This window comes from Haliotis cracherodii, unplaced genomic scaffold (assembly GCF_022045235.1).
Source record: "Haliotis cracherodii isolate W230 unplaced genomic scaffold, xgHalCrac1.p SCAF_4, whole genome shotgun sequence".
NCBI lineage: Eukaryota > Metazoa > Mollusca > Gastropoda > Lepetellida > Haliotidae > Haliotis > Haliotis cracherodii.
The window spans coordinates 43,708,150-43,721,831 of NW_027266297.1; the positions used below are offsets into that span (position 1 = coordinate 43,708,150).

The 13,682-nt window shown below is 38.9% G+C and overlaps 1 protein-coding gene across 2 annotated transcripts in view; it reads left to right on the forward strand.

Annotated features, from left to right (window-relative positions):
* Window positions 1-374: 374 nt before the first annotated feature.
* LOC139479026 (transient receptor potential cation channel subfamily V member 5-like) overlaps window positions 375-13,682 on the forward strand; it is a 46,229-nt gene continuing 32,921 nt past the window's right edge. For both annotated transcript variants that reach the window (XM_071261761.1, XM_071261762.1), the window contains exons 1-5: window positions 375-477; window positions 2,399-2,531; window positions 3,189-3,325; window positions 11,811-12,100; window positions 13,206-13,356. In XM_071261761.1, the coding sequence (XP_071117862.1) occupies window positions 2,413-2,531; window positions 3,189-3,325; window positions 11,811-12,100; window positions 13,206-13,356 (697 nt within the window). In that variant the 5' untranslated portion in view covers window positions 375-477; window positions 2,399-2,412. The remainder of the gene's footprint in view (window positions 478-2,398; window positions 2,532-3,188; window positions 3,326-11,810; window positions 12,101-13,205; window positions 13,357-13,682) is intronic.

Genomic DNA, 13,682 nt, shown 5'->3' on the forward strand with positions numbered 1-13,682 from the left:
CACCTGTCCAGATAATAATATTTTAAGAATATATGTATGACATATATATGTCCACTTCTCCACATATCGTAAATGTTTACGAGTTTTTTGCAATGTTAAAAATCCAACGATAAAACTTAACATTGGGGAATTACAACTCGGCATGTACTGTTATAGAACCGTCTGTAGGGATACATATCAATAAATAGGCATGCCTGAATGGCACTTTCGACAATTAAACAACAATGTGCATTGATATATTGCCTTTATTGATTGACACTCTTAGAATGATTGTATATAGATCATGTACACAGTTACCGTATTGGTAAAGTCCCCAGCCGTGAACATCAAACGGTGCGGCCAGGTGCGCGTTGCCATGAGCGACGAAGGTAAACCCGACAACTAAGATGGCGTCCGTCAGTAGGCACGCGTTGTGTTTTACCTGAGCAAGTGCGTACAGAAACGTCTTTGAAACAAACAGGATATCATGAATTTTAGGTATGTTTTTATGAAACATTAGAGAATTAGGCAAAAATCTTTAATTTTTCTGTTAAGTGGTATTCACAAATATGGACGTACGTATCTGTTCATTCACATTCAGCGTTGTCACGAGTGAAAAAAAATGTTTACATTCAGATCAGTTGTTTTCAGGTCTTTTGTAAATGATAACTGAAAGATTGTCCAACAAATAATAGATATGTTAATCTGCTATAATTACTACTAAATTGCCCGCACAGCAGCTTGCATAAGCTGTCCAGTACAGGCATAAAAGTTCCTACTTAATTGATACTTATAGATATGCATGGAGGAATACCTTCAACATTACTACTGATTAATTTTACATGAGAGGCAGGAATAGAAGCAAAACAACAGACTGTGAATTAATTATTTCTTATCTTTCTTGATTAATAGAAGACTATATTATGATACCAGCATTGATAGGAGATAAACCTGTGTTTTCAATGTAGAGCTAGGTTACCTGTAGATTTAACAGTGCTAAATTTAACACTTGTAACACTTACGCTGCGCATTCAGTTCCGAAGTCATTTTAGTGTGATCGAATCTACAGGTAATCTAGTTCTACATTGAAAACAGGTTCATCCTGATTATGTTTCTAGGTTTGTAAGCACCATATCTTGCTCATGGGTTTCACCAAAGTGGTAAACGTCTGAGACCTGCATCACTTTGTGCTTTCTTCCCACATCAAGCTGACATGCCGTGATATAACTGGAATACTGTTCAATGTGATGTTAAACCCAACTCACTACATTGAAAACACAGTAGGTTTATCTCCATTCTACCATGACACAATTCAATGTGAACTCTTTGGTGTTAGCCATGTTATATTGAGTGAAGCGTGAAGGGTTGTGTCCCATGTTTTGGGTGGGTTGTCAAAGGGCTTTTTGAAATAATTGTATGTACAATAATGGGTCACAAAATGCAGAGTTGCAGTTACTACAATATTGGAAGTATGTGTGGCAATACATTTTAGTTGGGAAACATGTTAGAAATAGACTAATAGGCCTGTGTCACAATTAGCAGTTAGACGTAATAATAGTGACGTTTGCATGGTGTAGAGTCACCGATGAACTTTGTTTCTTTAGTGGTGGCCACTTCATGTTGGCACTGTTGTAGCGGTGCTACACACATTCAGTGCCTCGCATATATATGTACAGTAATTGAAGTATAATGATGTGAAAATATGTTTCTGTATATATGCCCATACCTTGCTTTAAGGGTATTATTGGTGTTTCTTTAATCGAGATTGACAACCTAAAAGAAAAATGTACTCAACCAAGGCTACTTCACTCAATATCTTCAGTAACACCAAAGTTTATTTTTTTCATAGAAGAATGGTAATAAGCCTATTGTGTTTTTAATGTTGAGCGAGGTTACCTGTAGATGTAACTGCGCTCAAGTTAACATTTAAAATCTCATGCTGCACATTCAATTCCATTTCTAACTTAGCACAGGTATTTCTACAGGTATCTTACAGCTCAACTTTTTGTTCTTTTCTTTTTTTGTTCTTTAGTTTTGTATATCTACAGTAATGAATTGGTAACAGCGATATACCTGGGATTTGTAATTTAGTGGGAATTGGGAATGTTTTTTTAGTACCATTTATTTCAAATATCAGAGGTTGCATCCAGCGAAATAGTGTTAAACTAAGTAGTAAAGCCCTTTTCTTTATTTGAAATATAAATGACCTGTGCAAAATTAAAACGTTATCATAATATCTCAATTTAGACCAAGTTAGTTGCAACATTTGCACCAACATTTGCCCTCAATCATGGTGTCAGATATCTCCCTCTGAGAATGCCTTAATATATTCCTGGGTAAAGACAATAATTATGTCAAGGCCATCTATAAGACTGACGATGTATAAAAAGAATCTGAAAGGTGATTTGCACTTTTGCAGGATTTTTTTCTAGGATGGATCGAAAGAAGAAAGGTAAATCTAAGATAGTTCCATCTGAAGAGTCTGACAGTCTGCAAGGCCTCAGTAACCCAGGCTTTGAAATGTCCAGCAAGGGAGGAGCCAATAACCTCAGGTGAAGTAGTGACAGAGGCCAGTGTTTTGACATGGTTGTTGTGATGTCAGTACAGCATGGGAGTACAGCATGGGAGTGTGTTGCTGTTACAAAGGCTAAACTGACTGGGAAAGAATTCTCCCAGGCCTGTGGCTAATACTGGGACTATTCATGTTGTCTTGGCATGATAACTCATGATGAGTGACAGTCATCTGTTTTGTTTTTTAGCCACTGTGGCTACACAATCCACATTTTATGTGTCTCCTTATGAGGAAAAAGGAATGGTAGATATTTTCTGATTATTGGATCTGTGTCCTCCACCACCAGTAGCTGTACTGCCATCTGTCTCTTTGTATCATATTATTGTTAGGGGGCACAGGTGGCCCTGTCATCTAAAGCGCCACAATTCATTGTGCAGAGTTGCCTCCCTTTGTCGTAACAGAAACCTGTGATTGTGTGTTTGAATTTCAGATTGGCCTTGATTATGCTTTTAGGTTTATCAGCACCATACCTATGCTCATGGGTTTCAACAAAGTGTCTGACATCCTAGACCTGTGTCACTTCAGGCTTTTCTCCCACATGAAGCTGACACATTATGATATAATGGGAGGAGTGTTCAAACTGCATTAACCAAACATACTCACTCATTCATAACATGGTTAAATGGTTTGTTTGTAGTAACTCAGCCAAATTCCGAGAACTTTCCCGAGAGGTGACGGAGAAATCTAATGCCCTCCACGTGATCAGCAATGTCAAGCAAGTGGCCTCAAAGTGGAATAACTATATAGCTAGGAAAAGAATCCGCAAGCCAAACAGTAAGTGTCAATTCCCATCCCTTTGTAGAAAGTAAGAAAGTAGAATGTTATGTCAAATAGATACATTAAACTAACTTTCCTAAATCAGAAAAATAACATACACTTTGAGATCAAATGTGAGGCTATTATTTCTGTATTTTTTTCCCTTAAGTTCAAATGTGCCTCTGGTCACCCAGCAGGGAATGGGTACCCGATATGTGAGGTAGAAAACCTTCTAGCGCCCCTGGGCAGCTTGAGTTGTATACTCCCCAGGGAGTTGAGAATGATAACTAGAATGCAAATGGATCCACTGGTCGGGGAACAAATAAAACCACATTTGAGCAGATACTACCTGGTAGTAGTTGGTAGTACCTAGTAGTACCTGGATACCTGTGGTATATAAATGTATAATATAAGAAAAAACAACAGCCTTGGTAACAATTCCAGGAGTGTTTTCAGTGTGAAAAAAAACCTAACATACAAATTTTTTGTGTTGGTGTGGGTAATCCTTTAGATGCATGTTTTCTCACAAATCTGCTTATGATATAGACCCAAATGATACCATAGAGATTGAACACGGTGAACTCCCTAAGAGGAAACCTGTCAAATCCCAGAGACGTAAGTAGCTTCTATACTAACAAAATGGGAAATAAAAGTTCCAGGATTTTGTCAGAGAACTGTCAATAGTTTTGAAATAGGAGTGTTACAACAGTGATTCATTTGAAAGTGGTCAATAAACATTCACATTAGAAAGAAGAACTTCAATCAGATAAAATTCTGGAATTTAGAGTGAGACTTGGCTTTTTTCAGTTTGTCATATAACACTTCATCCCATGTAGCCTATCTACCACAAGCCTCCATACTCTTAAATCATTGGCTTTTTGGACAATGCAATTATATGAAGATATTCACAAGGGCATCATCATATGTAAGTGACACAGATAATCATGTGTGTTGTTCAGTTAGGATATGGAATTGTGCCCCTCATCCTTCTCCCAGCATCCAAAGTATGTTGACAGAGCCCAGCGGTCTGTGTTGTCTCAGTGTGGCATGATGACTTGGGAGGTTTGTGTTCCGGGATCCGGGGATGTCATGTTTGCAAATATAGAGGGTTGTTGATTCAGCTGTCTGTTCATAACGTCCAGTTGTTGTTGATGAGTCTGTCTGGTGCAGGCAGGCCGATGCATGCTGCTATGTGACAGAAACTTAGGGAATGGGGTCACTGTTATAGTAGACATTCTGCTTCAACTGCACTGCTGTCCAGAATATATTAAAAATAATATGGATACTATTACAGTAAACTACGTTTATAACGAACACGCTTATAAAGAACTGACGGATATAACGGATATTTTTTAGTCCCGTCCATTTGTTGTATATATGTTATCTATATGCTTATAACGAACTACAGTTATTACGAAATAAAATTAATGGTCCCTTTGAGTTCGTTATAACTGTAGTTCACTGTATATGTTATAAAATATTCAAATGTAAACATGTAAAGTTTGGTGCAGATATGACATAGGGACAAATTTATCTGCTACACTGAGATACGTTCAGCATACTGTCAGATGTGGGAAGAGTCATGGAGTCATGGAAGAATAAAGAACTTTCTTAAGTCATGGTAAAATTTCACTTTGTCTGATCACATAGCAGTACCTTATTTAAAAAGACATCTGAAACCAAGAAAGAATTACTGGAATGTCTTTTGAAAACATAATTGATGACCGTCCCAACTATTTTCTTCATTGAAATGGCTGTGGTAGATAGTTTGATACAAGGTAACTGACGTGATGTTTGAACTCATATCTACTGAACACTACAGATCATATAGCCTAACACAACAAACTGTGTGTTTGATTTGTGACTTGGAAAAGCAGATTTTGTAAAAGTGTTTTTACTCTACATTAACAATGCACAAGTATGTGATTTTAATACAATAGAATAACTTGACATTTCCGAGCTCTCTGTATATGTCTGTCAACTGTTTTGTTCTGAAAGGTTCAAACATCATCATTGAAAGGATGTGATCTTAGGATGTCGGCTGGTCTATATTCAAAGTATTAAACTTTTCCTAAGATGGGTACTAAAATCTAGAATTAGATGATGATAATCTAATTTTCAAATTGGGGAAAAAATGGCGTTAGTGTGCATCCTTATTAACTGCAATGCAAAACTGACACCACAGAAGCATATAGGGAAAGCACTCACCATGGTGAGACAGCTGGACTGTATAGAGAAAAGTATTGAATCTAAATATTTTAACCTCATACAGATAAAACATTCATCTGATAGCAAACATTATTATTTCTATGGATAAGTGTGCTGATGAATGTGTTTGCATTTATGTATTTACCTCAAATTTCTAATGTTGTTCACCGCTATATGACCATATACACTGAAAGGCTAAAGAAACGACATTCTAAATACTGATAAAACTTAACAGACACAGGCAGTTACATGTTCTGTGGTCAATAAACTCATTTAATGTTCTACTTTTTGTTGCCTTAAAGTCCATTTAACAATTGAGTTTAAAATGGAGTGCTTTGCCCAAACGCAGCCTACAAAAGTGCAATGGGACTCAGTTGCGGAAAAGTCTTGTCAAAAACATGATGCACGTGCATATCGTGGATGGTATGGGTATGAAAGACACCCAAAACTGTTAAGCTGGTTTTCGTTATTTCGATTCATCAGCCATGCCAAGATTATCAGGAAATGAGAGACAACAAGCGGTCGGAAGACTGTAAGCAGGCCAGAGTGCACAGGTTGTTGCAAATGCATTCAATGTCATCGTCAGAACGATATCATCAGACAGCATCAAAATTGGTGTCAACAACAATGGAGAAGAATCATCTTCACTAATGAAAGTCGCTACTGTATTTCAACGGTGGATGGCGGAGTCAGGGTCTGGCGAAGGAGGGGCGAACGTAATGCTGATGCTTGTGTTATGGAACGAGACCCGTGGGGCGGCCCAAGCATCATGGTTTGGGGTGGAATCGGACTGAACCAGAGAGTGGGACCTGTGGTATTTCAGAATATTTGTCCAGGCAGGGGTAATGGCATCTCCGCTACATTGACCAAGTCCTCAGACCCCATATCGTGCCTTTTTATTGCCCGTCATCAAAACCACACCTTTCAGCAAGACAACGCCCGTCCCCACACTGCCAGAGTCACCAGGGACTTCCTCCAGCAGCATAACATCTAAATCATGCCTTGGCCTGCCCTCAGTCTGGATTTGAATCCCATTGAACACTTGTGGGATGAGATCCAAGGCCGACTCAATGATGTACGCCCAAGGCCGACAACTGCAGCACTATGGCGTGTAGCATTCCTGAGGATATGGGCCCATATCCCAATGGCCTTCATCAACAGGCTAGTCCACTCCATGTACAGGAGATGTGTGGCTGTAGTCATCGCCCGTGGTGGCCACACAAGGTACTGATTTTGAACAGCCCAGCTGTGATGTCTTCTGGTGCCTCCCCAAATTCACGATTCGCAAAAACATTCCCAAGACTGTTAATTTCATGTGGATCAAACACTGACTTTCACCTATGTCTTTACTTACATAGATAAGCATTTGAAAATAAAGATATTTAAATGATACATCCACATGACGTTTCTTATGCCTTTCAGTGTATTACAATGCAGTGACATTAAGAAACTTGTCGGCGCAGTAACTGTTCCCTTTTGCACTGACCTGTTGTAAAGTGAGAATTAATTCCTTTTTTGTTTGATATATAAAGATGCATTTTTGATGATTTGACTTATGGTCTATGTTTCTTGGCACCACTGCTTCATATCAGTGATAGGTCAATATAAACTATGTAGTAAAACACTCCCAATTCGTGACAATTAAAGTTGCGCAATAAACACAAACGCATATACCAGCAGACATCCTTGATCTAAAAATAAGAAATATGTATATGCGTATGGTATTTGTTCTATATAATGCATTTAACATTTGAATATAGAAGTGTTGATCACATTTAAAGGCAGCTTGATCACATTTAAAGGCAGCTTGGTCTGTTTTGAAAGGAAAATGCTAACATATTAACATAATGTAAATTGGAGTGCTGAAATTTGGAGTGCTTGGTTTGGAATCGAACAGCTCAAGGTAGCATTACTACTCAGGTACCCAGGTACCTGACCCCCTATTACCCGACCCTACCCGGGTACCCAACATAGGTCTCAAGAGTTGGGAACAAAATGTCTGAAAGGGGATTGTTTTACCGCAGCCCTTGCCAAAACAATTTAGACACCTGTATCAAACGATCAGATGCGTACACTGAAGTTGACTGAAGCTTTATCTTTATTTAAACATATACAAGTAAAATAGAATGTGCATCATCAGAAAGTAATGCGAACATTAGTGACTTGTAGTGTAACCACTGAGCTATAGTGAGTTTCTGTCATCAAACAATATGTCACGTGACTATCCATGGGTACGGGTAGTCCTGTGGGTACCGGGGTCCTACTCAGGACCCACCTGAGTACCCGAGCTACCTATCCCAGCCCTATTAGACAGCTGTTCTATGCTGGATTTTACAGTTTTTCTGTAGGCTAACTTCTTTTGGGAAGATTCTGTTACATAGTTAGCAGTATTGACAGTCAGAGCTACTTTCCACAACTGGTGATGGAAACAGTGCATATCATTTCTACATGTCATCATCGTCTCCTGGTCCCTATTCTCCCACAATGCCGGACCCACCTCATCCCATTCCACCCAGCACTGCACACACCCACTCATTTCTAGTGGGCAATGTACCAGTCCTTATGAGAGGTCAAGGCGGTCTACAACCAACTGGCTGTTATCTTTACAAACAAGTGATGACTGTCATGATGCCCATTTCTCTTCCTCCACCTTGATTCTATTCTTTGTTTGTCAATTTGAATTTCTATTCATTTTAACTGTCACTTGGTTAATCTGGAGAGAATGCAAAGGAGAAGTTGGCTGCTTTTCTGTTAGTCTGCAATCACGAACCAATCTGATTAAATAAACAAACGTAAATTCATTCGGGAAGTAGTAAGTCAGTTGCTAACTTATTCAATTCCCAAATACCATATATATATGTCACTATATTTGGGGTTAGAGGTAAAATTTTCAACATTCTTGTAGTGTCCGCCTGTCCACTGGTGACAGCAATGATACGAAAATATCACACGCTGGAAAAGAGCTTTGCCTGGTTTATACAAAGGAAAGATAACTCTTCTGGTAAAATCAAGACATTCCAAACATCCCTAGGACTCTTATAAAACCAGGATTTGTAACCAGAATAAAGCCAAATAATATATTTTGGCATTAATTGACCTGCGCAACAATTAGAACCATTTGTTCAACGTGTATGACAGGTGTGAATTCTGACTCCATATAAAGCCTGTTGTGACATGGCCAGCATGGGGTGGCACTCTCGTGTAGGTGGTGGAAAGATGGCGTCTGTCATCCACTGGACATTGGTCACTGTGGCATCTCACTCATGCATGTCCACATGTTCTCTTGATTGTTTTATACTGGAGTTACAGCAACTATGATTTTCAGCTTTTATGTTATTCCTTCCTGACTAAACTAATGAATAAGACAATGCCTTGGAATTGTGTGGTATAGTCTAGAATTATTTGGATAAATTAGTATGAAGTAATAGGTTAGGCTGAAATGGTTATTGATAAACTGATATTGACTGTATTAAATGTATCAGAAATAGGGAACTATCCTGCCCTGGAAGCTCCACAGGGAATATCCAGAGATCTACCATGGGGTTTATGTCCATATTCTCCTTCCTCAAATCAAAACTATTACTGTGAATACTAAATAGAATTCATCCACTGCATGGTGTACTACAAGGATACGCTATTGCAGCATCACCTTTTAGCTACAAAATTAAAAATTTCTCAAATTCATGAATAATTTTCTTTTCCATTTTATTTCAGAGGAAAAGGGTAATAATACTTTATAAGAAATATAATCATTATAAATGAAAAAATAAATAATTATTATCACATATGAAGACAAAGTTATTATGTTCCAATTTGTGTTGCATTTTGAAAATATTTTTGTCAAGAGTTTCTCTTCATTTTTGTAATGAAATACCTCAACTAGCATGGCAAGCCTACAATTTACCCTCTGTTCCTCAATGCATAACTAGAGAGAGTCGTTTATGGTATGTATATCCTGCCATTCACAGGTTTCTTCAGGCACGCACATAGCTGCACATTCATATTATTCACTGAGAAAATGGATGGTCATTATAAATGACAATTATATATTTATTATATCCCTGTGTAGAATAACTGCAGATCTTGCTGCCCAAAATAGTACATGGAAACACAGTATCATTGCTTTAAGATTTATCATTAGACTATTTCTGTTTCTATCATAATGTTTGTAGTCACTAAAATAGAAAACAATATCAATTGCTTCACGATATGGAATTAATCAGTGATGTGTTTGAAAGATTGACATTATCTAAATCCATCATCATCATCATCATCATCATTTACTGTTATGTGTCATATACTTTGTGTTAGCTGTGTATTAAAGGAAAAGAAAGGCAGGAATTCTTTGAAAGCTATCGTGTTACGTGACCTCTAGTTGTGGTTGAAAGTAGCGTGTGAACCTTGCCTTTTCCTGCCATCTTTCTGTTTATGTTTCCATGTGTTGTCTTGTGGTGTCACACTTCTAGTTTTGTCTCATGCTTAAGAAACACAGTCACACTTTAAAGCCAAAATGAAATGTTGTGTTTGTTTGCCTATCCTACCAACACACTCACTCAACTCTACACTCAACTCATGTGAACCCTTGTTCCTGGCATTGGTCCATTTCCAGTTGTACTTTGTTTACCTCCGTCACTTAGGAACTATGGTTTCTGCTTTTCTTCTATTAATGATTTTATCACCAAATGTTTCTGTGCTCATTTAAAATCTCTTTCTTGACAATAACTTTATGACATGAGTTTTAACTGTGGGTTGACAGTGTGGACAAGGAGTGCCTCGAGGTGTAGTTCAATCTCATTAAAATCAGATCAAAGTTGTTGCTGCCGCTAAACAAAGATCTGAGGACATCCCATTACGGGTCATGTCAAAACGACCTTTTGGGAACTTTGACCAACCACTGAAATGACTAACAAGAATTCGACATCAGCCAATGAGAAAGCAGCATTCTCGAGCTTTACGGCACTCGTTTCAACCAGGCTTCCATTTCAGGACATGTTTGAAAAATATGTTGAAACAGTTCTCGATTAAAATTTTGAAAGCTGAACAACTGAACAATGAACATTCTGGAATCTCTAATGTATGGTTGAGATGGTATGGCAGTGCTTCCCATGTACCGTGCAACACCTCTTCCGGGATGTCCTCAAATCTTTGTTTAGTGATAGCGAGAACTAAGAGCTGATTTCAATGAGATTGGGCGTATATTGGCAAACCAGCACATTTCATGGTGACATGTCTGTCTATAGACTGCACACACCACTTTTTATACCACACCATCACCTAGATGGTGAGTCTGTTATGAACACATGGTACATATGGTTTGGTAATGGACATATTTATTATATTTCAGTTCTTTTTTTCTTGGTAGTGGTTTTTGAAGATTTTTGTTGTTTAATTGCAATTATAAAGTTGGTTATGGTATTGAAACTGAGTGTTTATGGTGAACTTTGTTGTTTAGCACTTTTATTTTGTTTGAGGGAATGTATATTTCTTACAATAGTTACGTCCAACCAGTTGGGGTGGAAATATGGAAGACAGTATGATTTGTATATAATTTTCATTGGCTGAAATAATTAGGAAACAGACCTAAACTTGGTTAGTGTATTCACGAGTGAAAATAGGAGAAAATGTCATGGGTTGTTATCTTGATGCTGATATTCAACAAAACGTTCAGTTAATGAAGAGATGAAGCAAATTTAATAGCCAGAATTTACACTTCGTTTAAATATATACAGTCTGCTTTTAACAAAACGAGAAAGATCTTTCAGGACTTTATCAACACACGCTACATACATGTATTGTTGCTTTATCTGTTGGCTGGGTCTCACAGCAGCCTCAGTTGCAGACGTCTGTACATGTGTGTAAACAGTTGTTGCATGACTTCTATAGCAAGTGTAGGAAAGATCTAACAAGTTATGTAGTTCCTTTTGTTGCAGTGTATCAGTCTATATTTGTATGGATAGTAAGATTAAGATTATCAGCCTGCATGGGTCTCCGCACCATAAATGAAATCCTAATTGTATATATGATCCTAACAAAGGGTTTAAGTTAATTTCTATTGATTATCGATTTTTATGTTGCACAGTATACATTGTCTACATTTCTGTGGATATTTTCTTGAGAAATATGAAAAGTATGAACTTTTGATTTGAGTTTTACAATTAGATGTTTTTCAGTTTAGATATGTAGCTGAGAAAAGATGTCTGTTAACCAAAAGGTTTGTACATTCCTGCCTCCTTGCTGGTATCTGGAAGTCTGCACATAATCTACTATACAATGACCTGTATGAATCTGTTCAAAGCTGAGGGGGATGACGACGAAACTGAAAAACCAAAGACTAGCGGCATCGGTCTGGGTGACATCCACAACGAATATGCCACGCCTGGGTCGGAGACGATACGCAGTGTTAGCAAAGGTCACAAGGAGCAGATGATGTCAATTGCCAGCAATAGGGCCTTGATTCAGTATTTTGCAAAGTTGGGTCAGTCACAAGAAGACGAGATGCTGAACTTGGACTTTGTGGACCACCTCCTGAAGAGTGGTGCAGACATCAACTGTTGTGACAAGTTTGGGCAGACCATATTACATGAGGTCAGTGTGGTGGTGATGTCTGTCTGTATTACATGAGGTCAGTGTGGTGGTGATGTCTGTCTGTATTACATGAGGTCAGTGTGGTGGTGATGTCTGGCCGTATTACATGAGGTCAGTGTGGTAGAGATGGCTGGCTGTATTACATGAGGTCAGTGTGGTGGTGATGTATGGCCGTATTACATGAGGTCAGTGTGGTAGAGATGGCTGGCCGTATTACATGAGGTCAGTGTGGTGGTGATGTATGGCCATATTACATGAGGTCAGTGTGGTAGAGATGGCTGGCTGTATTACATGAGGTCAGTGTGGTGGTGATGTCTGTCTGTATTACATGAGGTCAGTGTGGTGGTGATGTCTGGCCGTATTACATGAGGTCAGTGTGGTAGAGATGGCTGGCCGTATTACATGAGGTCAGTGTGGTGGTGATGTATGACCGTATTACATGAGGTCAGTGTGGTAGAGATGGCTGGCCGTATTACATGAGGTCAGTGTGGTGGTGATGTATGGCCATATTACATGAGGTCAGTGTGGTAGAGATGGCTGGCTGTATTACATGAGGTCAGTGTGGTGATGATGTCTGTCTGTATTACATGAGGTCAGTGTGGTGGTGATGTATGGCCGTATTACATGAGGTCAGTGTGGTAGAGATGGCTGCCTGTATTACATGAGGTCAGTGTGGTGGTGATGTATGGCCATATTACATGAGGTCAGTGTGGTGGTGATGTCTTGCCATATTACATGAGGTCAGTGTAGTTGTTATGTCTGACCATATTACATGAGGTGATTGTGATTACATGAGGTCAGTGTCGTGTTGATGTCTGGTCATATTACATGGGGGTGGGTGGGGTCGAGTCTCATGATAAAAATGACTTCTATTTGTTAAAATCTGTTTTTTAGTATATTTGAACATAATTTTGGGGGACTGGTCATTTATTATTGGGGTGGGGTCATACAATATGTGATACAGCACACCCTTATATTAAATTACCAGTCCCTAACCACTTTTGAAAAGGATGTCACCCATTCATTAAGGTGTTCCTTGTCCATAAAACAACTCAATCACTTTATCTGACTCTACCAGTCTCTGACATGTTTGAGTTGCCTTCAGGTTGCCCGCCACTGGCATTGTGATGTAGCAAGATTCCTGTTGGAGCATGGAGCCAACATCAACCAGCAGGACAAATATGGCCGCAGTCCCCTGCATGTTGCTGCTGCAGTTGACTACCCCCAGATGGCCAATCTTCTCATAGACAGGGGAGGTGAGGTCACTTCTGTGTACACATCTGGTGTCATCTGAAGGACATGGTGGTATAGAAACAAATATCTGGTGCTGTTTGGCAGCGTTGCAGCACTCCACACCTTTAAACCTGGGTAGATTCCCAGTGACCAATGCTTCTTGTATGAGGGACTAAGTGGATCGGGCGGTCAGGCTCACTCACTCAGTTGATTGTGTGTCATCATTGCCTAAAAGCTTGTGACGTTGCTCATAATATCAATCACTGGGGAGTCTAGTCCATATGGTTATTTACTGGCCACCGTCATGTAGCTAGAGTATTGGTGAGTTCAGTATAGAGCAACAAACAAC